This window comes from Echinococcus granulosus, assembly GCF_000524195.1.
Source record: "Echinococcus granulosus chromosome Unknown EG_S00025, whole genome shotgun sequence".
Lineage (NCBI taxonomy): Eukaryota > Metazoa > Platyhelminthes > Cestoda > Cyclophyllidea > Taeniidae > Echinococcus > Echinococcus granulosus.
The window spans coordinates 894127-921464 of record NW_020170405.1 but is presented as its reverse complement, the minus strand read 5'-3'; the positions used below and the strand labels follow the sequence as shown (position 1 = coordinate 921464).

At 41.0% G+C, this 27338-nt stretch overlaps 4 protein-coding genes across 4 annotated transcripts; 2 read left to right on the top strand and 2 right to left on the bottom strand. All coding sequences in view use genetic code 11, as the record gives it.

Annotated features, from left to right (window-relative positions):
• Positions 1-1177: 1177 nt before the first annotated feature.
• Positions 1178-4045, bottom strand: EGR_04237 (Metastasis-associated protein MTA2; the record flags this gene model as incomplete). The annotated part of the gene is made up of 7 exons (XM_024493486.1): positions 1178-1253; positions 1687-2164; positions 2242-2548; positions 2721-3151; positions 3300-3575; positions 3625-3777; positions 4015-4045. The coding sequence occupies 7 exons, from the start codon at positions 4043-4045 to the stop codon at positions 1178-1180; spliced, it is 1752 nt and encodes a 583-aa protein (XP_024352187.1).
• Positions 4046-5220: 1175 nt separating this feature from the next.
• On the top strand, positions 5221-6627 carry EGR_04236 (hypothetical protein; the record flags this gene model as incomplete). Its single annotated transcript, XM_024493485.1, has 1 exon — positions 5221-6627. The coding sequence occupies one exon, from the start codon at positions 5221-5223 to the stop codon at positions 6625-6627; it is 1407 nt and encodes a 468-aa protein (XP_024352186.1).
• Positions 6628-13016: 6389 nt separating this feature from the next.
• EGR_04235 (Rho-related GTP-binding protein RhoU) lies at positions 13017-17106 on the bottom strand (the record flags this gene model as incomplete). Its single annotated transcript, XM_024493484.1, has 3 exons — positions 13017-13667; positions 16377-16435; positions 16968-17106. The coding sequence occupies 3 exons, from the start codon at positions 17104-17106 to the stop codon at positions 13017-13019; spliced, it is 849 nt and encodes a 282-aa protein (XP_024352185.1).
• Positions 17107-18568: 1462 nt separating this feature from the next.
• Positions 18569-25346, top strand: EGR_04234 (NAD kinase; the record flags this gene model as incomplete). The annotated part of the gene is made up of 10 exons (XM_024493483.1): positions 18569-18593; positions 19214-19254; positions 19278-19351; positions 19382-19511; positions 19997-20341; positions 20686-20788; positions 21170-21300; positions 21576-21675; positions 22658-22962; positions 25233-25346. 10 exons carry the CDS (start codon positions 18569-18571, stop codon positions 25344-25346), a joined length of 1368 nt encoding a protein of 455 aa, XP_024352184.1.
• Between the last annotated feature and the right edge of the window lie 1992 nt (positions 25347-27338).

The window sequence follows — 27338 nt, the reverse complement described above, 5'->3', positions numbered from 1 at the left end:
CAGTGAGAAAACACACGTCATTCTCGCTTTGCCTATTGAGCTAGCATCAAAACAATCGTACAAGAGCGAACACAGATGTGACCCTCTGTAGCATTGCGAATTTCCATGTGTGAATCACAAAAACCTATGCTGCGTGCAAACTCAACCTAATCCTTCACACCGGAGGCGGAAAGTAAAGAAACCTTCCCGACACTGCGATCACTCTACCACACTTTAGAATTGATGGTGGTTTTAACCTGGTGCTCACTAAGCTACGCCACTGGCACCGCAAGCTGGCTCAAATTTACGGCTTGAGCCCTATGAGTTATCGAATGTAATAGCTTAAAAACCCTCTCAAGTTAGTCACCATGTTTCTACCACCGCCTCAGAAGAATGCCAATCATCATGGTCCTGATGACTTATTGCCCTAAAATGCCATCAGTCACAATCTATCGCTACAATCAACTAAGCTCTGGGTCAAAATCTTAAAAAGTGCAACGGTCCTGAGACCAAAAACACACCCAGTGCATATCATCGTTTTAAGTTCAAGTAACCTACTTGCAGCACGATTTAGCACAACCAATTACCATAAACTAATAATGAACACGTCACATTTATGCCAACGGGGTTAGATAAACAAGTTTCGACGGGTTAGTCCAAAAGAAGTGGAAGAGGAACACTGTAAGAACCTACCATACACGTTTTTTGCTGATAAAAAAGGAGACACAGGTACACTCAGGAGAAAATGAGGCAGTGTATAGTGGGTGTGCGACAAAACGTTTGGTGTTGCGGTTCGCGGACGAGAATCTACTGACACCATTCAGCAGCCGTAATTTACAAATGCGTATTTGATGCGGAGGAGAAGGAACTGGTCAGAAATGCCGAATAATGTTGATACTACGGATTTTTTGCATTATTTCCATTTGGCTTTGAATTCAAATCATTGGTGAGAACTTCACTTGACCAAGGTCGACGACAAAGCCGGTGCAAATCCTTGGAAGAAATCATTTCTCGGCGTTTTCTTCTACAATGGTGAGGGGGCATACGTATGTGGTTCGGGCGAACACAATGCTACTTAAAATTTGCAAGTAAACCGTACTTCAGATTTTTGGTCGCGTGAAACATTAGAGTTTCGGCTCTGGAGTTTGCTGCGGGAACAGAAATACTGGGGGTGGAATTAGAGGGAAGGAGGTTGGCATCACTTTTTCCATCGATTGCGACTAATGTTGCAGGAGAACAATTTGAGTAATTTGCTACTGCGAAGCTTGGAGGATCTAAAACAAAAAAAAACTTAGCACTAAAAAGTGAGTGCTATGCAACGGTAAGAGCCAGTGTCAGTAATCCAAGCAACGCCTACGCAAAGTGAATAAATAAGTCAACCTAGCAATGGACTAATTGTTTTTTATAATGGCATTTTTAATAGCGCGCACTCACTTGAAGACGTGTTAGCTCCCGACTATGAAACGATTTATTTATTATTGTATTCAGTAGTAGCAAAAGGAATAAAGCAGATTCTTAATGATGGTGGAAAGAAACTCAATCAAGCATTCATGCAAGGCAATTAACTGGCAGCATACCCGAAGACGATTGATTTTTGGGGAAAAATGGGGAGCAATTGAACCCACCTCTGTTACTGAAACAAAAACAAAACTGTCAAAGAATAGAACTCGGTGAAGTGAGTAAAAGAAAAGCCTAACATTAGCTGACCTAATAGCGAATTCGACCTCATCAAAAGGTGTAAGTTTCCCGACGAAGGAGAGCAAACGCTCAGCAGCTGCCTCTTTCGAAGGTTTCGGTTTCTGCTCGTAGACAACAGCTGCGAGCCGTGAGAGGAGATCGGGGTGGGCGGTGAGGCGTGAGACCAGCAGGGCCTTCAACACTGCCATCTCCAGCATGATGGGCTTGAAGGGCCGCCGGGCGCGCTGCCGACATTGCCACCCTGTCTCCATTCGACGCGAGAAGCGCAGGTTCGAGGAAGCGAGGAAGAAGAAATTGGCGTTGCGACTGACGGTGGGGCATTTGATAATGCGAGTGGAGGGTGTCGGCTGGACCTGGTTAGCACAAGCACTGCCGTACTGCGGGTGCCTGGTGTCCAAGTGGAGAACCAAGTTAATTTTCTCATCGAACTCCTCATCGCAAGTTTGTAGTGGACACTTGTACACCATGGTCAGTGGGCCCAACTTATCTGTGGAGAAAGACATCAATGTAGGCAGAAAATTGAGGGAAGGATTAGGAGAGGCCGGAAGCGCGGGATCCACCCACCAAAGACGGAAATGTGCTTGAGATCACCGTAGCGCTTCCAATAGGACCAACAGTTAGAGCAGACCTTGAGGACGTTCGGTGAGGCACCAAGAGCGTACCATTGGGTAGTTGTGCTGACCTCACAGCCCTCGCATGTGGTGGGAGCCTCAGCGCGACCGACAGGATACAGTACAGACTGATTGGGTTTAATGTAATTGCTAATGTAAATCTGCTTCAATCGACGCTCCGACTCATCAATGCCCTTGGCTCGTTTCTGCTGTAAGTAGTGATCCGTCGTCTTCCACATGTAGTAGAAGTCAACCAGACTCTGAAGACCAAATAATGCACTAGTGACCCTACGCAAACTGAAGCAAACTGCCAGATTGAATAGTAATTTTATAGAATACAGAATCACCAACAACATAAATGACCGAAAAGGTGAATTCGATCTAAAGTAAAACCGATAGCCTTAAATTCTTGGAAGGGAATAAAGAACACACCTCAAGAGACTTCCAAGGTAGCATGGCTTTCTGGATTTCGCGAAAAGATTTGTCGAATTTCTGAAGCCCCTGTTGAAAGAGGTTACCCTCAGTGATGGACCATTTCTCCATTTCATCTAGCCGTAGAATGGGAGCCTGATCTGGGGGAGCGAGAACTTTTAGAGCTTTCGGAATGGAGTGTCCAGCCTCTTGCAAAGTGTCCATGGCCAGCTGGTGAGTAGTATCGCGAGAGGCACAGGCGGCAGAAGAGGTGAGACTGGGGTGGCGTAGGGACGAGGGTGCGTAGTTGGCACGGGCCAACGTGGCCAGGGACTTGCACATCGTAAGATACGCGTCGATATCAGAAGAAGAAAGGATAGACGACGATGGGGGTGACCACAATCGAGTTTCCCATTCGTGTTCCTTGTGATTGGCATTAATTTGGTTACAATCTTGAGAAAAAGGGATAGGAAGGCAACCTCAATCATGCGAATGCGTCAAAGACTTGGTAAATTTAAATCAAAACAAATAGCCGATTCTTTAGAAAAAAAACAAGCAAGCTATAAACTTGGGCATGGAATAAATAGCATATCTATTTACCAATAAGATCGGGGATAGTGGCCTGGAAATCACTTCCAACGCGGATGCACCCTTTCTCAGCTTGTAGAGTTTTCTTCACAGGATCATAGGACAGTTGGTAAAAGAACGTGTCTTCCCTGTCTAGCAAAGACTGTACGTTTTCTTCCACAATGCCGTCCCGCATGTTCACGCTACACTTTCCTCGAATGTGCGTAGCCTGGAGAATTTCAATGTGCTGGGAAGCAAATAACTCTCGTTGGCTCAGTTGATGGATCTGAGAATCCGACAGCCCATCAACTAGAAAATTTTCTACAAAAGTGAGGGTAATGTACAATGAGCAACAAACGTGGATGAAGATCACTAAGATCAGAAGGGAGATCACGCCGACGATAGAAGCACTTTACTTTTACATCCACCTCGTTTCCACTGGCTTTATCAAGTTCTTCGATTCGTCTTATTTGGTAGGGGGCAGAAGCAGATTCCTCAAAATAAACGCAATCTAAAATTAAAAGAATCACTTTCTCGGAGCTGGTTAAGAGTGTCGTCGAAGACGAACTATATCACTATATCACTATATCACGGCAAAGTCAGATAGGATAGTAATAATGCTCATATTGTTAAAAACAATGAGTAAAACTAACGAGGTCCCCCATGTGCCACGAGTCATCGCGTAAAATGATAATTAAACACTCACGAAAAGCCCGAATACTTTTACACACGTGAATAACACACACACCTCCAACTCTATATATGTTGTTTGACGTCATTATTCCAAGTATTATTGCGATGTACAAGGCATGTTGCAGAAGAAATGTACAGCGCACACGAATTTAAGGGCACCACCTCTGCCCCTCTGCTAGCAAGCCTAGGGCAAATTTAAACATACTATTAAAAATTTTTTAGCAACAGCCAAAAAGGCTACAAATAAAGATGTAGCATAATACGCTTTCTTAGTAAGGACTAATTAAAATAATCTCATGCCTAGGGTAGTGCGAGATTTCGATCCGTTTATTTAGTAAACCTTTGAAGCAGGCATCAGAATTAGTACAACCTATAACTCTTTAAAAAGTTGTAATTTATTAACAGTGAGTCATTGCTTTATGCTACATAATACACAATAATTCTAATGCATCAGTGACCTTGAAGGACTTTATTTGGATGGCCGTTTTCGTTTTTATTGGCTTCTTTTATTTACATCGGCGTTATGACCATTTTGAAAGGGTATTTTGTGATTTACCAGTTTTCGCAAACTATTTTTAGAGCAAAATCACACCTGCTTACTAGAACTAACTTAAAGTCTGTTGGCATCGACAAGGCACTTAAAAGTTTGATAGATATACATCGTATCACACCTGACTATTTATTCATGACTAATGTGGGGATTAAATAGCGGTGTCTTTTTACATTTTTTGACACTTTTAAACATCGTTGTAATTTTTTGCGCTTCAAAGTTGATTTTTTGCTAAGCGTCTTTATGCTTTTTGGTCCAATTATTTTTATAATCCCATTAGTGAAATCCATTACATGACTTGCCTTTTTACTTGATCAAATGCCACAGATACTAACAATCACATCATGCATAAATAAGCATTCTGTGTAGTAGCGAAGTAGAATTAGTTTGATTACTATGCATGATTTCAATGATGCAGCAAAATTTTTGGTTCGTTTTTTACAACTCTACGGACTTTGTATTTGCGACGATTTTTGGTTTCTTATTATACATTATTAGTAGTTTAGTAACTTTGCTTGTACACATACTAATACTTAGAACCGTTTGTAGCTGCATTGTTAAAAGATTGCAAAAATGACCTTTATTCTCTTTATGAAATAAAATAAAGTGCCATTCATTCTTTACTTCTCTATTTTCTACTTACTGTGTGCTATCCAACTACTTCTGCATAAAATTGACCCAGTGCACTATTGTTTAGGATTGCAGTATGAAATGACCGAGTATGACAATGCTTACAATTGGGAAAAGACTTGGCTAAATGCCGCTCCAATGGAGCGTACTAGTGGCGCAAAGCAAAAGTTAGAACCACACTTTCAACATAAACGTCATTTTGAACAAAGCGATTCATACAAGTTGTGGGGTCCCGAGTCTCAGGCTAAAGAAACTGCAGAAGACCCTTTTTTCGTTATTCATGGTCAAAGTCATTCGCAAATTGCTTACCCAAATATCCTCTATAAGCGTTCAAAATCCGCACCTCGACAAAGGCAAAACTTATCGCCAACGGATGCACAAGTGCGATCACCTCAAAGGCCAAAGTCAGACAGATTGGTAGAGGTCAAAAAACCCGTAAAGCAGAACCATAAAAAGCATCATTTAAAGCCTCGTACTCGATCGAAAGGAAAAAAAACAATTGAGAGTTGGCCAGAGTTAAAGTTAGATATTCCACTTGACTCACCACAACCAACTCCCCCCAAAAGATCAGAGTATCAACGATCCTTTAGTCCACCACCTGCTTATATTTATGGCCAAAATAGACCGCACTCAGCAAAAAATCAAGCTGATACGAAGAGGAAAGAGATATCTGAGAATATGCAGACAAAGTCCGAGCCAGAAAAACGGCCTACCTACGTTTCATCGTCTCCCTTGCGAACTAAAGAATCTGTTCAAGCTCCCCAAAGTAAACAAGATGACTCAAAACTCAAGCCACATCGTAGGCGGCTGCAATCAGAATATCAAGCAAATTACAAGAATCTCTCCGATTATACAAGTGTTGTAAAACTCCACAATGATGAGGCCAAACAGAATCAACAACAAGTGGAGGGCTGTCATTTCTCACGAAAATATTTCAATCAACTTGAGTCGGCCAATGTAAATTTGTGGGATCCTCCGAGCTCATCACGATCAGAAATAGTCGGACTGGATCCTGCATTGAGAGCGAAACGGCTAAAGGAATACAAGATACCTCCCACAAGAAGTCGTTTGGACACAAGTCTGTCAGATAGTCTTTTTAAATTGCCGCGCCAATCACTTCACTTGCCATTTAAATATTCTGTATCATCACCAACGGCAAGATATGAGCCAAGTAAGTATTCCCATCAACCATTGAAGACTGGAGAACCAAAAGTAAAAGTTTTGTCTTTGGAGAAAATGGATGATCTAACTTGTACGCCAGAACACCACATATGCAACAGGGGTGGAAATTTTTTGATTTCCCAAACCCGAGCAGAAGAGACAAGTATTCCACCGCCGCTGGTGCGACAGTCCATCCACTGTCTTTCTCCGCCACTCGCTCGCATTTCACCAGGTCCCATTAGTTCTAGTCGCAGTTTAGCAGAACACACCTATGATCGCGCCCTGAGTCGCCGCAACAAGCTGCTAATTTCGGCCTGTCGCAATTAGAGTATGCATTTATTACTGGTATTTGTTGCCACTTTTTTTAACCAGACACCTCCTACACAATAAAACCGACGGATACTTCACTAAACCGCCTTCTAAGGACTCTTTACACAAAACCAACCTCTCCCAAGAACTTCTGATTTCATCGTGTTAATGGAATCGTCTTGAAGGTAGAGTTGAGCCACGGGAAAAGCTGATAAAATTGGAAGTAAGAGGGGATTTTATAACACTATGAAACCAATCACATTCGATGGACCGGATACCCAAACAATGAAGAAAAATTCTTTTTTAAAGCGCGTCACTTTTAAGGTGTTAAAACCGTTAAGTTTCGTGTTGTAATCAGGTGGATCATTCCATCATATTTGATTGAACCGAGCTTACAAATTCAGAACAGAAAATGGCTACTCCGATTCCTACTTGTAGAACCGTTTTTGGAAGGGCATAATTGCTGAGTGATTGACAAACTTAGTAACAAATATGATGTAGAAAATTTAAAGGGATCAAGGCAAAAAATTGGTAAATTATCAACTACCCTACAGAAAACGGTTAGTTCACGGAGATTAGAAGGATTTCTTTTTGACTTCTCACTATTGGTACGATTAAAAACAGTTTCCCAAATGTTTTTATGCAGACTGGACAAGGCGATTAGTAAAGAGAACCCTTACGTGGTAATAGTTGTTACAGCATCGAAAAGACTTTTAAATTAAAAGCAGAATTATAAGATCTACCAAAAATGTCATTTGTTTCCGGTAAAGAGGCGGCCCAAGTTATCTAAGAATAGGTAATTGGTTAACCTTAGACTGTCATTGGCTTGTTGTGGCAAGGATATCGCAAACGCTGTATAATCCCATGACGGTGGAAGACAAAATGGAATTGTGCAACTTGTCCTAACTGTAGGTATGATATTTCGGGGATCAGTTGAACAGTGAAACCGTTTCCTTACTTCCAGACACCGATTCTGACCGACACGCGTCGTGCCCATAGAACCCCATGCTGCCATGGAATGGTGATTGCAAATAGTCGAAACACTTAAAGTTTGGAGTCAACACAATCTATGTACGAAAGTCTGGAGACTTTAAATGCTGAATAACCTGAATCTTGCAAATGGATGGTGGGCAGGCGGATGGTGGAACACCGCGAACTTGTCTTATTTAATTTTTTTGTGGTGTCTCTTACGAGGTTTGAAAACACAAATTTGGTTTTCAACTTCTAATGCATCTGTATTGATTCATCAGCTACGACATTTGCCCCCACTTTTAAAATTCATAGAAAGCAAACTATTCTGATCGAATAGAATGAAGACAATGTATCGTAACTCCAAAGGAGTAATACGCAGTTGGATACTAAACTATGTTAACACATCGGAATTGATGAATTCAACCGATTATAGCCGACTTTGCTAGTGACGCCGCATATGTGCGACGTCTGGATTGTCGTATACGTGGCCTTGCCTCACAGACGTGCTATGTGCATCCTTTAATACTTCATGCTACCTGGCTAAAAAAAATCATATCGCTGACACATTTATTAAGTTTGAAAAAATAGAAAAGGCTAAGGAAGTTCTTGCTGGGAGCATACTTACTTTTTAAGTTTTTGAATAGCAATTAAAATGAGTGAAGAGAGCTGCTCGAAACTGGTTTCATTTTAGAAGAATAAACCATTTTAAATGTGATGGTTGACGCCTCCCTGGGACCCCAGCAGCGATTATGTCAAACATGTCCATAAAAATCCTATTTGATTAAGGCATAATTAATCAGAATACAAATTACGTAGTCATTTGACACATTAGAGCAATAAAAGTATTGTGATTAAAGTATAGCCAGCATCTTCAAATGTCACGTACAGTGCCTACGTGCAGAGGATGTCAAATGTCAAGGTGCCATGTGGTGTGGGTAAGTGGTCACCTGCGTTGCTATGCCGTACAGAATTTTTTACAGACACAAAGCAGTGACGTTGTTGGAGTGAGTCCTAATAAGTACAACCGGCCAGAATCGCAATGTTATGCAAGAGTTTAAATGAAATTCTGCATTATTTTTTCCCGTGGAAGTCAGTACCTAGTGACATTGACTCCCGCTATTGTCTTAATGCTACATAATCCTGCAAAGCAGTTAAGCGGATGGAGCGACTGGACACGCTTCCGACTATTAGTCCTACTAAGGTCTATTCTATTAAGCTCATTTCATTCATCATCATGGTACGATGAGCTCTAGCTCCAATACATGTATCAACCGCCTAGAGATGTCATTAATCAAGGAACTCGCACATGAAAGACAGAGAAACTGTATTATGACATTCATGTACATCGTACCTACCATATCACACCTAATGGAATGTGTGACGTATAATACGGTGATTTACAACTTAGTGTAACGGGAAGGTAAGTGCTAGTCAAACCAGTATCGTCTTCAAAGTGATCGTGTCATTCCACTTAAGCCAATTAAGGGGAATAATGAATATACAAAATACGCCCAAGCATTAGAGCTATAGATATTAATGCCTCAGTAAACGTAGCCGATTAGGAGGGGTAGATAATTACTTAGTGTGACAAAAGCACCGCTTTGATCTCATTTTGTAAGTGGCAACGGCGATGATTGCAAGGCAATTACTTGCCTGAAGATCTTTCCAATAAAGGCTGGTCAAATAACTGCACAAATTGCAAAAAGCTAATTTTTTTCTGAAACCGGTAGCTTAGTAACAGCCACCGTTATGCACTATCAGCTATTTCACAAACATTATGCTTATTGTCTTGTAGAGCTCGAACACAGAAGGGGATCCACAGGTGGGCATCTATAAGACGCAATTTGAAAAGCCCTTCCTTTCTGCATACCTATACAGCTTGACAGCACTCCAAATGAATTGAGCGCATAAATATAGCACCAAGAGAAATGCCTGCTCTGAAAGCCATAGGGATGCACTCAACCACAAACTCCACATCATTATTACTATACATTTTGTAATACATGTTGATTTTCACAGGAATATACTAACCTAGGTCAACTTTCGCACCACCACATGTGGTTGTTAGAAATACTCAGTGTTCGAACGTACCATTTTGTGTTAGTAAATCGTTCCCCATCTTAAATCACTTTTTTTTCTGTATTCTCACGATTCAATCCATTTTATCGCTACTAGGAGTTCAATAACTAGTTCAATACTAAATTAATGATTGAAGTTATGCCTATATATTCTATAATATCACGTGATTTGGTCTAAAACTCTTGTCCCTTCCCATATCAAAAAAGGGAAGGGTTATACTCAAAAAGGGTTATACCCAAAGCTGGGTAGGATTTCGAACAAAAATCGGGGAAGAGACTATCTTGATTCTATAATAACTATGCATTTGTGGACCTAGAGGGGAGTCATTTTCTCCTGTCAAATGACCTTTAACAAATCTGCACTTGATGCTGACTCAGGCAGCCGCATGGATTGTATCCCTTCTGAGCTTCTTTATTTTCTGTGGATAGTTTTGCCTTGCTTTAACATGAAATACAAACACGTGGGCCAGTTGGAGGCGAAGAAACGTTGATCTTAGCATCTTAGCATCTGCACTCATGGCAAATTTCCTTTACAACCTAAAAAAAAAAACAGGATATGTCCCATTCAAAACATGTTTTTAATTATGATATGGAAACAAATGCTTTTTTATTTTCACGTTAATTGACATAGAGCATCAGTAATGATTATTGAAGCTGTAAACAAATAGCATATTTTTGACGAACTTCAAAGTATCCATTCTGCCCGAGAGCAGTTTAAATGAGTCATTTATGTAGTAATGTGTATGATTACGAGGGCTTGTGACTGCATGTGTCAGGCTGATAGGTGATATATCCATCTAGCGCAATAATGAATGCTAAAATTAGGATTGCAGTGCACAATCAGGCCTCAGTACCCTTTACCCCCACATTCATGCCTCCGGCATGAAAAAGTTTCCTCTTATTTACAAGAATAATTTTGCGAGAATTCAAAATCTACTCTGGCTAGATGTAATGCTCGGAACCAATTTGTGTTTAAACTACGTAGCTACAAATGTTTTTTGACATTGTGGGCTTTGCTAATCGTAACTGTAAGGGGAAGTTGCTGTGGGGAGGTCATCGTGATGATGGGATGTGAATAACACCACTCCCACAAGGGTTAAACCCTTCTGCTCTCGATGTAAGTTTGTCTGCTAACAGAGCAGAGGCATCGTGAATCACGTCTTTTATCGAGCCCAGCTAGGGCTCAGTTTCAGGTGAGAAATGCGTATACTGGAGTCGTTTAATCAGTGCTGCTGTAATCGAAGGCGGTTCTGAGTGCACAGGCTCTGCAATGATTCGCATTTCCTGAAATTGGGGGTAGACACATGTTTGCGATACTGGGACGTATACCTCTTTCAAGTTTTAAAATAAACACAACTTTGATAACATAAGATAATGGCCTCTTTTATTTTTTAACAGTACAGTGGGAATTGAATGTAGAAGATCGCAAATTCAATCCTAGGGTCCAATGGGGCTTCAAGTTCGTGTATACCTTTGAAGTAAATTCAATACACTCCGCGTCAGAATTCGCATTTGATGAACTCAGTCACTTTCATAAATAGGTACCCATCGTCCTCCATGTAACAAAACTGTTACAATTCTAAGCTCTGATTCGAGGAGTGAGCTAATAACCTCTGATCTTAAATCTAGGCCATTTTTAACAGAACTCCATATAAAAAATACGCTAGATGATCATTTTAAGCAGTTCATATCCGAGCTATTTTGTAGCATCCCGTGACTTCCCTGAAGACGAAAGAAGATATATCACTCAAGCAGAATATGCGGTGTGGACGGCTCGGGACTACCGGCATGGATCGGAGACCAAACTGCACGGCGGTGGTTCAGGAACAGAGTCCCCAATTAGCCTGTTACCAGAACCGAGAGTTAAACGAACAGTTAAAGCACTGCATTTCGACCCATCTTCACGGCAAAGTCTGTTAGTTTTTTTCCCAATCCTCCGAAGCTGTTAAACACTAGAGCATTCACATCGCCGACGGAAGGCCAGGCAACCTCAACAGTAACTTCTAGGGGCTCAGAAAAAGTTTACTGGATTCATCAGTGATTCGTTGTACCCTGGTACCTTCCCCCATTTTGAGATCTCACTTTAGTGTTGGCTAAACCTGATATTATTCGAGCTCGTGTGCTTTACAGAACAAACTCGGTTCCAAAAGTCCGGAAATTTCTTGTGACATTTGCATAACATTTTTAGAGGTACGATAACTGAACACACAGCCCAGATGTAATTTAAAAACCTGCTATTGGTAATGCATCAGCCAAAGGTGTACACTTCCACGAACACCCTCGAAGCTTCGCAAATTCGAAGGATTATGCCGTCACTGATTACAGTAATTGGGGGCTACAATGTTGTTGGAAGGTAAACAAACGGACCCAACAAGCATTAACAGATTCTAAGTCTCAAAGATTGTCAACTTGCTCTTCACTTCTTTCGCATACCCTACAACGGTGCGACGAGAAACAATTTTTTTACTCAAAAATTAAGCAAACATACCAACACTTATTCCCAAACAATTCACCCAAAATTTCACACCCCCACGCCGCATAGTACCCCATTTCTGGAACAATAATGATAAAATTAAAGGGTGGTGAACCGCACTTGGAATTATTCATTATGAATATCTTGAGGATCAGTTACGGTGGAGATCTATCAACTCCACACGATATAATTCAGCGTGCAAGCAAGCTTTCATAAATAGCGAGGACTAGCAAATGAGTCCGAAGAAAATCCCCATCTTAAAAGACAGCATGAGACCTTACACTGTCGCAAAACTCACCAGTAAAAACAACCTCACTCCGGGAAGGATGATAGGAAGATATTGCTTCACCCTTGTCCTTTGCGTTCACCTGGTGACATTTCTCCAAGTGATGTTTACCATCGCTTAGCACTAGACACCCGCAATCGAAATGGAACCGATAAAAACGAGGGTGACTGAGTTCTTTGCTTCTAGAGATAGTTTTGCAAAAAGTGGAATTCACAGCACGCCTGTATCCTACTGGGAAAAGATTTATGGATTGCGATTATACTTATTTCAAAGCAAAAACGTTTTAAAAAGCTTCCCAGTATTATTTAATTTTTATTACAAAAAAACTCGCGCAAACTAACTCGAATAACTTGTACACGGAATAATTTGGACTGTACATAGATCTATAGATAGGTGAGGATTTTAGATGGAATTGAATGAACTCAAATGTGATAAGCCTTTTTCCTTACTTTCATATAAAAATACGTGTACTATGCTGTCAGAGGAGTGGAGAGAGAACGCGCAACAGCCTGTCTGTAAAACGCATGCGGAAGAGGGAAGAGAAGTGTGAAATAGAGGTCGGAGGTATTGCACTGGACTCAGTTCTAATCCATTGAGATCAACGCAAACACAAGAGCTTCTTCCAGATGGAGCGCTGTGACGCACACAGGTCGTTAGGGTGCTGTACCGCCTGGTTGTTCGCCTCCATGGGGCTGTGATGGCGTCGGCGCTTGGACTTGCGCGAGGCACCACTGCCTTGCGGTGCAGGTGGCGAGAGGCTGTTTCTCGAGCTGACGCCCGCACCTGCGGTGTGCAGCATCGCCTGCTGTGCGTGCAGACCGTACCACACGGCGAGATCGAAAACTTTCTTAAGTTGCTTCTGGGTGAGCGCGGAGCACTCGATGTAAGCTTCGGCACCGAACTCCACCGCGAGGCGATGCGCCACAGCTTCGTTGACAGGCAGCTCGTTCCGCATCGAAAGGTCAAGGAGGCACTTGATATCATTGCGCAGATCGCAAGCGCATCCAACGAGGATGAAGGCAGGACCGGGAGGACGAGGAGCGACGGCCAAGGGATTTGACGGGGGGAGACAGCCGATGCGCGAAGCTGTTTCGAGGGCGGAAGGGTTGAGAATGAGGCCGCTGGCGGCCAGCTCAGGCAGCCAGCAGTCACGCAGGGCCCAAAGGGTCGCCGGCTGCACCACGGAGAAGCAAAAGATCACCACGTGCACGTCAGGATAGGCTAACTCACGGAGGGAACGAACACCGGGCTTGAAATAAACGGGAAGAGGAAAAAATAAATACATGAGGCAAAAGCCGATACCTTCGTTGCACAAACAAACGTAGAAGATGCGATCGTAGACGTGATCTTGGGCAGGAAGTGCACACGTGTTTGAGAAGGCTGAACTCACAACCATATAACTGTAGCCTTTCGAGTGCAGGCGATTAGTTTCATTTCACAAGGAGAAGTAACGACTACAGTTGCGTATTACAAGAGAACCTAAGTGGTATTAGAACAGGTCTCCAGATCGGGAGAGGAGCACACCTTATTGAACTCCAAAATCAAGCCATCACCACGCATAGCACTTCATGACAGTTACAAAAACCGAAAAATTCTAACATCATCAACAGTCAAACACGAATTGGAAGGCGAGAGACAGTGAACGAAAACACTTGAATGTGAACATTCTTCAATGCAATAAAAGCAAAACACCCGGTAGTATAGAAGTGGTAGAACCAGGTTGAGATATGAAATTCTGTGTAGCACAAGGTCTACAATGGTCGATAACGTGTTCTATGAGAATATTTAGCATTTGAAATTATAATGACTATAAAAAACGGCTAGCCAAATAAATGTGGAAACAACCCAACAGAGATAACATTAAGTCCCAGTTTGCCAGCACCAAACCAACGACGTAACCATTTTAAACGCTAATTTCTCTGAAAACAATGCTGTTGTGCATTACAACATAACTTAAGACCAAATCCATGGCTTTTTATCAGTCTTTCTTGAACTAAAGGGGAAAAGGCATTTCATGCTTTCCCAAATCCAACAACTGAGCTCATCCAAGCACAGAGCAGAATTTTGCTGAAACCTAAAGTTTGTAAATATAGGGATGCAATTAAAAATAAATTAAGTATTTCTCGAATAAGGCATCTGCCCTCCTTTGGAATATCTTCAAACATATTCAAAATACATGGTAGAGCAAATGTTCACAAATGTAATTCTTACTAACTAACCACTTTCTGAGCGATAAACGACTTTATGAAACCGCACAGAAAAAAAGAATAATCAGTCTTGAATTTCAGACAAACAAGCATTTACAAGATACCTGATAGTGTATTTGGAGATGCCTCTCTTCGAAGTATTGAACTTACTCCCGATATGATCCCTAAAGATGCTATGATTAGTACGACCTTCATCGAACACAGAGACGCGTTTACGGCCGTAATTTTAGATACCAAATACCAAAGAGGATATTTATTGGACTAAAGTTCATTAATTAATCAAACGGCAAATTGCTCTCTCCATAGGGACAGCATATTTACTCCACAACACATAGGTAGACATGAATTTGATTCCTCCTTATTAATAAAGCGAAAACTTTGTCAATGATTTGGTACGGTTCAAAGTATGTACTTGCCAGTTTTTAGTGCCTCATGCGTAACTTAGTCAAGCTGCGGTGAAGACTAAAAACTTACCTTTGAAGTGAAGCATACAGAAACCACAATGAAAAAGTAAACAGCTGGAAAAGACTAGGCTTAAATTTGTGGCAGTACATTAGACAATTTGAAGTCGATTAAAGTATATGAGCGTCTATGAGCCAACATCGGTTAGTAAAATGTTATTGCTAAGGGTCTTCAGACCACACAATCATCTTGAAAAAGTAACAGAAAATAATATTTAACTAAAATACGTACGACTAAGTCACGGTTGCCTAGTGCGCAATTCCATTCTAAAGCATGACTGTAGTTGAAATCAGGCGCAAAGGATTTCCCACTTTTCTAAATAAAAGTCTAATTCAACCAAAGAAGAACAAATCAGAGAAAGTCCTAATTATATTAATGATGGCAGTGGATAAGCCCTCACAAGCTTTTTTTCCCAAATCGGAACCAGCAAACCAAATAATGTAAAAAGCTCCCAAAAATCCAGCGATTTTGTTTAACGCGATTAAATGTGTGTTTAAAAATTGAAGGCTCGATTCACCGTAAAAACTTCATAAATATCGTACCACAGAGGAATAAAGGCATGAACGGTGCAGGCGGCTACAAATGGAGAAGTGTAGTCCCCTTTCACTTAGGTCGTGCATAAATTTGCTCCAGACATTCAATACACGCAGTAAAACCCAAAAAAATCCTTGATCAACCCTACCCTAATCACACCGATTGCTTTATGTGGTTTCTTTATTAGCTGACATGGATACAAGAGCCCCAACGCAGTAAACAGTAGGCGTTCACACACACTTTGCGGTGACGTGCCAAGTTGTCAGAGACAAATATGGAAAAAAGTAGCAAAAAAATCATGCAAATGCAGAAAATAGTACAAATAGAAAGATCTATGACGTACACAGTTAATGCTTTTGGCACAAGGTATTCTACGCCAGGCAATCCAGCACATCAAAAAAGCCCAGGTAAATGTTAAGGAGACAATTTGTGTGTTTAGTTAGGAGATAGATCCAGCCAAAAGTATCACATATTCGAGAATTGCAAAATTAAAATCGTGGATGGGATTTATTTGGAGAATGCTTCTTAACAAAACTGGAAGATATATCGGAAATAGAACTGAATGAACCAGTGGAAAGTCTGCGTGCTAATTTGCCTCCATTCCAGGCGGTTGAAAAGTAATCACTTTCCTCCAAAAGTTTAAGCATTGCAGAATAGAGTAGTACAAAAGAGCAGAAAATGACAGGGCCAATTAATGTAAGCGTGCTTGCATGTGGGCGTAAGCTAAAAATAAAAAGGGAAAACACGAAACTTACGGCGCCACCAGCATCATGTATCTGCAGGTTTACTTGACGATTTTCAACACGGAGATCCACTGAAACAACACAGAGAGTTTAAGTAAAGAACAAACAGGACCATAAATCAAATAGTTTATAGGCTCTCCATGTGATGGACAATCATTTGAGTAGACATTAGTTCACAGCATGTCCCATAAAATCCCCAGAATTTACAAAACGGCTTTAGATACAAGTTCTAAAAACATTCAGAAACCGTAGGTTAGTAACGCTAACAACCGCAACAAGTACATCTGCGAAACTAATAGAGCTATAATACTTTTACAAACCAGAAGCCTATTTATTACTATTACAAGGTTCCGCGCAATGTCGAGAACCTATTATGAAAAGCAAGCATATGAGCGTTTTGAGAGAAATGTGCTATAAAAAAGATGAAAAACCTAATACGAATTAAATACACACACGTCAATAAATAACGGATTTGTAAACACAACAGTCACAACAACCCACTAATTCTAAGAAAAAGCAGCACCAATAAGAAGGCAGGTCACTTGGATCAAATGCAAAATGCTAAGTGACGGCTTAAGGCATGGCACCGTAAAACTCGCTCACCAACGTAGGTATCAAAGGCCGTAGGCTCATGTTGAACGGGATAATCATCTTTAGTGTAGCTGACCACCAGGCTAGTTTTCCCTACTCCACTTTCACCGATCAGTATACATTTTACAGATGCATTAGATTTCTCGGACATAATCCGATATTACCCTTAGAGTGACCCTGATGACTGAAGATACGCGAAATACCGACGGACATCAATGGCCGAGAACGACAAAAACATGCCAGCTATTTTCACCTTGAAATTGAGCGTTGGCTCGTTGAAACGTAGGCGATTCGGCTAAAGAGCATAAAGTGTCGGATAGTTTCGCAAAAATTAGGGTATAAACCCAGCCGCACAATTATCAAACACGTTTTGTGTCGTAAGGCATTAAAATTAGACGGAAGTAAAATTTATTTACGCTTAATGAATTTTGCACACAGTTCTAGAGCTTCTTCCAGCCAGTATTAATACTTGGTGGCTCTGCTTACTTTTAACAAGATGTTTTGAATAGCTCGACAGCTGTATTTTGTACTGACGGCCTAAATTACACCAATTTAATTGTGTGGTGACTTCCACAGAAGTGATTTACTTAAACACCCATTCAGCCTTACAAAAAGTGGGCAAGTAACTATTATATGTGTCACGGATATGTTGTGACTACTATTAGGGATAACTAGAGCTTAAGTGACAAGTTGATTATATTATGGGAATCAGTACAAAACTTTTCAGTATTGAACTTCACATTAAATTTATTATATTCATTTTATTATATGATTAGATTGTATATTATGAGTTCTAGATGTAGCGTCCCGAGACTTCCTGAAGACGAAAGAAGACACAATACTCGTGCAGAATATATGTATTCAGCACGGAGAAGGTGTCTGGGCTATTGGCATGGCCCAAAAGGCCAGCCCACCCAGCGAGGTACAAGGGGGCTAATTCGAAGTACAAAAGTGGCGCCTCACCAGAACCGAGGGATAAACCACTATCGTATTACACTAGAAATGATACATGGTACGCGATTTCAGTTAATCCATCCAACTTTTTTAAATAACCACGACTCATTTACTTACACATAGCTTGGTCCAGCATTAAAAACCCTAGCGATAGCATCGCAACTCTTTGCACTGATGTAAAGCCCCTTCAATGATAGGCGTTATCATATTGCATCCAACCGACTTCTAAAACGTTGAGTTTTATTACCTATCCAGATACTTTTCTGGCTGTCGACACAATCAAAATTTTATAAATTAGCATTTCCTACCCTGAGCGATTCTTCAGCCCGACATCTCTAAGTCGCTGAAGCTAATCGCTGGATGCCACTTGACACTGCGAGATAAATTAATGATGTGTAGCTTCCCAAGACTCCATGAAGATGAAAGAAGACACAATACTCAGGTATAATATACATTCAGCGCAGAGAAGGTGTCTGGGCTATTGGTATGGCCTAAAAGGTCACATCACCCAGTTAGGTACAAGGGGGCTAATTCAAAGGACAAAGGTGACGCCTCACCAATACCGGGGAATATACCACTATCGTATTACAGATGCATGGGAATTCCATCAAGGCCCCTTGCAAACTAGTTCATTTCAGTTTCGAAATAAAGGAGTGCTGATGCTATTACCGTTCTACTCGAACTGTAGGTTACAGCACTTCGAACATTTGGCAAATAACAATGTGTAGTACACATGTAGTACGACGGTTGTTCAACTCTCGGTCTTGCTGAAGAGCGACCTTTGATTTAGCCTTGAACCTCGCCGGGTAGGCTGGCATTTGGGTCATGCCAGTAGCCCTAGTACCTTTTGCATGCTGGATGTATATATTCTGCCTAGTATTATCGTAATACGATGGTGGTTTATTCCTCGGTATTGGTGATGCCCAACTTTTGAACCTTTGGATTTGCCTTCATGTACCTCTCTGGGTGGGCTGGCCTTGAGGCCATGCCAGTAGCCCAAACACCTCTGTGCTGAATAGATATTCCGCCCGAGTATTGTCTTCTTTTGTCTTCAGTGAAGTATCGGGAAGCTACACTTTTGTTATAAGTAGTTTGACAATTTAGTGTGTGAGAAGGTTTAAACTCTTGTGACTAGCAAGCATTTGTAATAAAACAGAAGATTTGACTTATTGTGCACTTTATCCAATGCATATATGTGGCATGTCTTACGTCACTGGTGACAGGCCTGGGTAGAAGTATTCAACAACAATAAAATATTTGATTAAGATAGGCTTTTGTGCATAATTTAATTGCATATTCTTTAGTCCTCGTTTTAGTACACCCCAGTGAATCGTACGCCCTCGAGGTTTGTTTGTGACCTTCTAGTAGTACCGTGTGCTGGCCAGGCCGGATGCATTTGGATTTTTAATGTGTGAAGTAGTTTGTATTCACCCGTCATTCAGGTATTCGTCTTTGGAAAACTATCCCTTTAGCTTAAAAAGGCAGGGCAATGCTTATAGGATCAAATGGAATTACTGGTCAAGGAACATTCTCATCATCCATAAAATGAATACTCCTTCTGTCGTCACTGGCCTAAAAGCCATCGTCTACTTTCTTCTCAAGGTTGTATTTATCGGCTCGTCTTAATCTTCGTTCATTTTCTTCTTTTTTACTGGGTGACTATTTTTCATAACCTTGTTCAGCAACATTTCTACTACTGTTCGACTTGAATTAATTTGCATCTTTTGATGCATTTTAGGTTTATTAGTATGCAGCTTTGTGATTTTTATCAATACTGAGGTGAATTTTTTCCGATTTGCAGGAAAACAGCCTAGTGCTTTTGAGCTGCAATAATATAACTGAACTCTGGTTATTCGAAAACGTTTAGTTAGTATAGCAGGAAGACTGATTCTTTTTCAGTGATGGGAATTTTCGACTTAAAGCGAATTTTCAGGCTGCTATTTGCCCGTGATTTTGCGGTCCTAGAAAGTGCGCTAATTTGGTAGCACTGAAAGCTAGTGAAATATCCTCACGCTCTCTTAATCCACTCACTTAGTTTTGCTGTTTTAGTAGTGCGCAAATCGAGACTCCTTCTCTCGTTATTCTAGTACTTCAACGCGTTTATATTTTTGGAAAAACCCAGTATTGAAGTTCTACAGGCAGATGAGGAATTCCGGCCAATTTTGGACGCTCACTTTCGGCATGATAGGCCCCTCTCTTCCGGTGACCGTAAAGGATCAGTGACCGCTCTGGAGCATGTAGATCTACCCCCTGAAATAACCGATGCTGGTAAACGTCCTGAGCAATTCTGGCAGGCTGACACCCAAATGGTCAATTCTGAAAGCGCGATTGTGGTGTTTGACAGTCAAATGATCAACGAACCCAGTCTCACGGATATGGTCATTTGCATGGGTGGTGATGGCACTCTTCTTCATGTGGCATCCCTCTTCCAGGTAAATTTCGACATCGCTGGTATCCCTGACCCCAGACTTTCGGTTTTCCTGCGAGCCTACTTCTTAATGACAAAATCCAATAAGCTAAATCCTTGTGAATATGTTTTTAAGTCGATGGTTAACTTTCTAGTCTACCGGCGTAAAAATAGTTTGTGTCGCCTAGTTCAATATACGCTGATTTCAGACTTCGTAATTGGTACTAAAATTACTTGGAAAAAGCTCGGTCAATCACTGCAGCTTTTTAAATTTCTATATTGTTTGTAAATCGTGAGTGTTTGTCAAATTCCCATTAAATTGGTGTCTGTTTTCTGCGCACTACTCTGTCTGTTTATTACTTCTCCTAGGATACGGTTCCGCCCATCATCTCTTTCTACATGGGTAGTCTGGGCTTCCTCACCCCCTTCAACTTCGCTGATTTTCCGCATGTTCTCGAACAAATTTACAACGGTACGGGCAGCGTCTACATCATTTACTTTGAATTCTTGGGTGGATTAAGGTGGTTATGTTAAAAACTTACTCAAGCGTCATAACGTTCTCTCCTACGGTATTTTGTTTGCATAAGCTTTTATTCAGTAATTGTGTTTGTACCCGAGTGCTATAGAGCCCCAAATTAGCATGAATTTATAAAGCACTTTTGTAACTTTACTGCGTAAAATCACACCTTAACGCTTGCGGCGCAGACACCAAGGCGAAGGTATAGCATACGACGCAGTTGTATGTAGTCTTTTTAATTTTGGGGGCTTTATCCTTGAAGTGTAGGCTATTGACAGGGTGTAAACCTATCAGGAATTAAGCGAATCTGTCTTTCTTGTTTGCATCTTCGTTCAGAGGGCGGTCCCTGCATTCTTCGCTCTCGACTCTGTTGTCAGATGATACGTGGGAAGAACTCGGAACTGTCTTCTCCCCCATCCATAGAGCTGGACTCGGTTGGAAGTCAAACTGGTGCGGATTTCTTCCATGTAAGTAATGGGGTCTTCTCTCTTATCTTTAGAGCATCGTTGTACTGTTTGCTGAGTCGCTTCTCTCTCACCAAGTTATACAACAATCACACTTTGATTTGAGCCCTTTTCCCAAGTCATCTTTGCATCTATACCTTACTACTAGCCCTATTTTCTCATCATAGCACCCACTATCGTTAACTTTTGAGCGTGAGGTTTTCTAATGAGTCTCAATTCATATAGTATTTGTATAGACTTATGTTCTTAATTTGACTTTTAATGCACCTTGGCGTTAGATACTTAACGAAGCAACCTTCACTCGCGGAAACTGTCCTTACCTCACAATCCTAGCTCTCAGCGTTGATGGCAAAGAGGTCACTCGATTCCGAGGTGATGGTAGGTCTCCAATTCTTCTCTTTGTACCGCCTATTCACGCCTTTTGCGCTTTTTTCCCACACGGGTGTTTATGGAGCCATACAACGTTTATTTCCATAGTAGTTTTGGCATCATATATGCGTAAGCTAAACTACCTTAATTAAAGTTGCATTTGATTAAACCTGTGTAGTTAGTGAAATTTTCCCTGTTTTTAGGAGTCTCGTTCAAATATTCTGTTGTGAAATTGTTGTTTCCTAGACTCTTTTAATCCACTTCTTTGATTTTCAAAAAAATTATTTTTGTTTAGGAGTGGATTTCCAGTTCAGCCTACAGAAAACTTCTGGACTATTTGAGGAAAAACGAAATAGCTTCCAAGTCTTTAAATTTATTTTGAAGAATTATTTACTAACCAATGGTATCTGTTCCCATCTTCAACATGCATCCATTTAATTTCTAAAATCCACCAATTTTGTGTTGAGGTAAAGACGGTACCCTGTAATACAACCTCCCTCGATGATGTTTTGATAATATGTGGTAAAATTGCTCTTGTTTCTCTCACTTCCTTCCTCCTCAGGCGCGCATTTAAAGTTATTCACCTGACTTTGTTAATGATCGGCAGTGAGTGCCTCTATGCCCAACCCAATACAAATGGTTTATCATGGATACTACTCTTCCAGTGCTCGACAGGTTTATGAAAGTTGAAGCTATTTTCTCCCAACAATTTTTTCTACTCTACGGTTGAATTTTTTTCTTGAAACTGACAGTTTTAACCCCATTTTTCGACTGACTTTTATCCGTTGTTTTTTGACGTCATGGGGTTTCGCTTTTCCAATCGCTTCTATGGGCGACTCCAGATACGACACGCCAAGTTCGTGATTGGCCCTATGAGATATCGCCGCATACCTAAGCATATTCGATTTCAGAAAAGTGCTAAGATCATGGATTTGTATATAATTAAGGAGATAGTTTTTCCAATCGTCTTATTGTCTCCACTCTCCACAAGGCTTGATAATCTCCACACCCACGGGGAGCACAGCGTACTCCATGTCGGCAGGCGCGTCGATACTGAATCCTGCGGTGCCAGCCATTCTCGTGACGCCAATCAACGCGCACTCTTTGAGCTGCCGTCCTCTGGTGCTCCCCTTCTCTACCCGCCTCGAGGTTTCCATTGCTCCCGACGCACGCTGCGATTCCGTCCACCTCTCTAACGACGGACGCCTCCGACACCACCACATTATTCACAAGGACGATCGCGTTGTCTTCACCGCCTCCCACTACCCTGTCCCATGCTTTGGCAGTGAAAATCAGGTCTGTACCCCTTCCTCCTCCTTTTTCTACTCCCCATGTGTTCGATGTGGTTTGAATCGTACCTTTCCTGGTCCTCCTGCTATTTAGGTGGCTTAACACATGATTGGGATGCTTGCAAAGTAATTATTAACCGCTTTGCAGATTGTTTAGTTAGTAATCCTCCATACTGCCTGTTAGATTTTCGCACTGCAGGCTCTACATCAGCCTCTTTGGTGATTATTTCTTAAGAGGTTGCAACAATTATTTTTGAGTTATCTTGGGAATTGTTCACTATCTGTGTTTCTAGTAGATAAAATCTTTTAAACGCTGCTCACGTTCTAAGATTAGTTTTCTTCAACATTTTAGCCAGTATAAATTGGTTTTAGATTTATGGCCTTACAAATTACTTCTTAACAGCATAAAAGGCCAGCCTTGCGTTCCATTCAGACATGTTTATTTGTGTGTCTCAATTTTTGATAATCTTTGGTGGTTCGCTGTTGGGTTTTGCTACTGCATAGGTAATGATTGGACCAACGCCCCATGAATTCATATTGAGGGGTAAATTCTGATCAAGGACGGTAGCAACTTTTCAGCTCTCTTCTGTCCACTTTAATTAATAGTTTGGAAGTCTCTTAGCTTTCTTTGTGCAAGTAATGTTGACCGATATGGAGGCTTCTTTAGCTATGTACGTGCCATATTCCAGAACACTCCTTTTAATGGGACTGTCATCCCAATTTCGCTTAGGATAACTGCTTTTTTTGCTCATTTGAGCATTTACAATGTGAACACCAAAGATACTAAATTTCTCATGTTAAAGCAGCCGGATTTGCATGTCTGTCACCAAAAAGAAACATTTCATGGAAAATTTGTTTCAAGTTCGAGGTTACAGATAAATTCACTGGCGAAAATCACCAAATGTCATGTGAATGGACGGATGCATCACAATGAGGAATTTTTCCCGGTATGTTTTATCGAACAGCCTTGCACAATTTACTGTCTAAAAGCACGCCTCAAATTTCTTCGAAATAATCTTTTGTTTTCCTAGTTTTCATTTTAATGCACTGTGAAGTTGCTGGGATCATGATGTCTTCCCAATTTAATGCAACTCGGAGATGAAAAGTATGTAAGTAGTAGTTGGGCTATATGGAAATTTATCAAAAACAAGTAAATACGAGGCGCTTTCATTGCCTTACTAGAATTTGAAACCGGTCTTGAAAATGCTAATTTTCGTCTACACAAGTCCATCAGTTTTTCTGGCATGCGCCAATACTTAACTACTCGGTGGAAGGAAATTTTCCAAAGCGATAAGTTTGGAACGCTAGAATTTGTGGCTCTCTGAGGGAGATCCCACCCCTTCAATCTCCAATATTGGGGTTTAAAAACTCAAAAAATTTCGAATTATTCATCGAGCAAAGTCACCCGGATAGCTTCAGAGAGACTCAAACTTGTGTGCGTCGTTTTTTACGTGGTTATGACCTCAGTTGCTGATGCTTAAGCGTCATCATTGAGGCGCAGCTAGAAGTAATCTTGCAAACAATATTGCTGTTTCGCCAGATCCCAACAAGTCTATTTTATTAGCCTTTGAGTTTTTTTGACCTTGAAAGAAGATTGGATAGTACTTTTGAAATTGTCATCTTATTTACAGTAGCTCTGTGGCTGTAACTCTTGCAGAGGTAGTACACTTACGAGGCGGTGCCCTTATTGTATTTGTTGCTCTGTTTCCACTCATTAGTATTCTGCCTTCACTTCGGAATAATCACTTGTTTCGCGTGAAAACCATTCCCGACAAAATTATTTATTCACGCGGACCCTTTGATTAAAATAAACCAGATTTTTTTAGTTGAATTATCCCGTCGATTTTAAATTACTGCTTATATTGCTCCTGTTGTCATCAATTTAGGCTATGAATGCAACAGATTATACTTTATCCACACGTCATCCATTTTATGCGGCATCCTACGCCCTTTTCCTCTTACCTCAGAAGTTGTTTGTCGCGGTTGCCACTTCACATTAATTAATATCGTCGGCAAAGCCGTTCGGCGTCATGATCGTGCATCCCCGAAACTCATTTATCTCCCGCTTTGAAGATGGGAGTAAATATTACATAAGAAGGATGCACTTCATAGTGCGCCAAATAAATGGCAGTGGGCAAATCCGTACATTTCGATCTAACTGCTTTGATCCTTTGGTTGCACATTATCGTAACGGCAATATATGTGTGATACAGTTTAGTGGGGCTTGGGTACCTTTGAAAATGCCTTAGTGGTGATGGTTCTCTATACCTTTTATAGGTGGCCGACTGGTTCAAGGATCTGGCGCTCTGCCTGCACTGGAACGCGCGACAACGGCAAAACGAGTTCAACGAGGCTGATTTTATGCCTGGGCGTTTCCACGAATATAGCTGAGATTGGCTGCGGGTTGAATTGCCTCCTCGTCTTTCTCCGGGCCTTAATCGCCCTCCTACTTTGTGATACGTGTGTGTGCTCTTTTGCACCTTTTACATCCTTCCAATCTTGATCGTAACTGGTTACCAACATTCCCCTCGTGTTCTTATCTTTGACCTAAGGTATTTTTATGGCCAATCTTGCGATCTCTTGGGCGCCATATTTTTTTGAATTAATGAAAATTCAAATAGATGTTGATGTTACGCAATTTTTGGCCACATGTCGGTTTTGGAGTTAACGGATTTAAGGTAGTGTTATTTCGCCTGGCAGCTAATTTAAGATTTTATTTCTTGTGTTGGAGAAAATTGTCACTCATTATCTATGACATCTTGCCACTCAGAGTGCAGCTGGTTTACGCTTTATGTACATTCTCACTTTCGTATCAAGGAATCTTTTAAGCTCAACAATTTAGTTCAAATATCTTCTAAATAACAACTGATGCAATCTGTCACCCTTTGAGTCCCTGAAAGCTCGAAGGGTCGGATTTTTTGTTGATTCTCGGTCAAATTGGATAAGCTGGTGCATCTTTAATTTGTCAGTCTTCGTGCTTTCTACCAATTTTTAGGGCGTGATTACAGCATTAGCTAGGTTGAACAACCACTGAGTTTACCACTCCATTTAGCAAACGGAGCTAGCAACTAGTTTTCGGGATGTAATGTCTCTACGGTGATATGATATGCAGTTGTTGCGCTTGTGTTTGTAATACGTAGTCATAACCTTCAACTTTTGAAGTGGTGTCTGAATCCAGTCCCGATGTGAGAAGTTTCATGCATCATGCCATCAATGCAAGAGGCTAAAGCATGGCAGACAGTTTAGATGGCCGCACCAACCTGTTTTAGTAGAACTTAGGTCCCAAGGTCACGGATATCACCCCTGCCCTTAGCAAGTGCTACCAGTCTGTGCATTTCACTTTTAGGCATCCTCAATCAATAGTTTTAATGCGCGATTTTACTCTGGAAAGGCTGGCCAAACCGTATGTATGGATCATGTTTGTACCTTCCATGACTTCTCAATCGTTCTTCCAATTTTTAAGGACAAATCCCAATTAGTTGCTCTTTAATACTTCCGATTGGTTATTACCAATCATTAAGCGTAGCGGTTTATAACGGTATATTTAAAGCAAGGAAGCCTTCTTGGGTGGATAGACTGGTACCAAGAAACTACTTTTTGGGAAATTTCAACTATCCTGACCATATTTTGGGCTGATTGCGAAAAGTGATGCAAATACTAGTAATACCAGACACAGATACTCATGTTGGACCTCTTACAGGGCAACTATTTGTGAAAACACGACTGAGAAAAATTTTTCGGTACCCCTTGTATCAGCCAATGAGGAGCAATAAATTCCCCATAAATGGGAATTTGTAGTTAAATTAGCTTGCCACATAGATTGAGAACCACTTGTTCCTTCCTACTCAGCTGTTTTGGCCTCGAGGTAAATGTATCAGGTAGTTTGGTGGTACTCTGAGACTTTCCTGAAGGCGAAGGAAGACAAAACTCGGGTAGGATATGCATTGCCGAGGTATGATAGGGCTTGGGACTACTTGCATGGCCCGGAGGCTCAAGCAACCATTACCAAAACCGGGAGTTAAACAAACGAGTAAAGTATTGCAGTTTAAAAATACCCTTTATTTTATTTCACTTCATCAGTGGAATAGTCATGTATTCGGGAAAGGGATGCTCGTCCTTCATTGCGTAAATCTGGCCAAGTTTTTAAAGTAAAAAGGAATTTATTTCTGGAACCAATAAAGCTACGGAACGAGTCGGTTGCCGCCCCTTGAAATGCATAAAAGTTTGAAAATCACTTTGAATTCACTAGTAGCCCTTAATTACCCTTTTGCTCACTTTAATTTATTTACAAGTAATTTGTCTTGAAATGAGTGAGCTTAAAACAGAATGCATCTTTATTTCACAGGACACCAAGTGCAAAAAAATAATTCACCATGGCTTCTA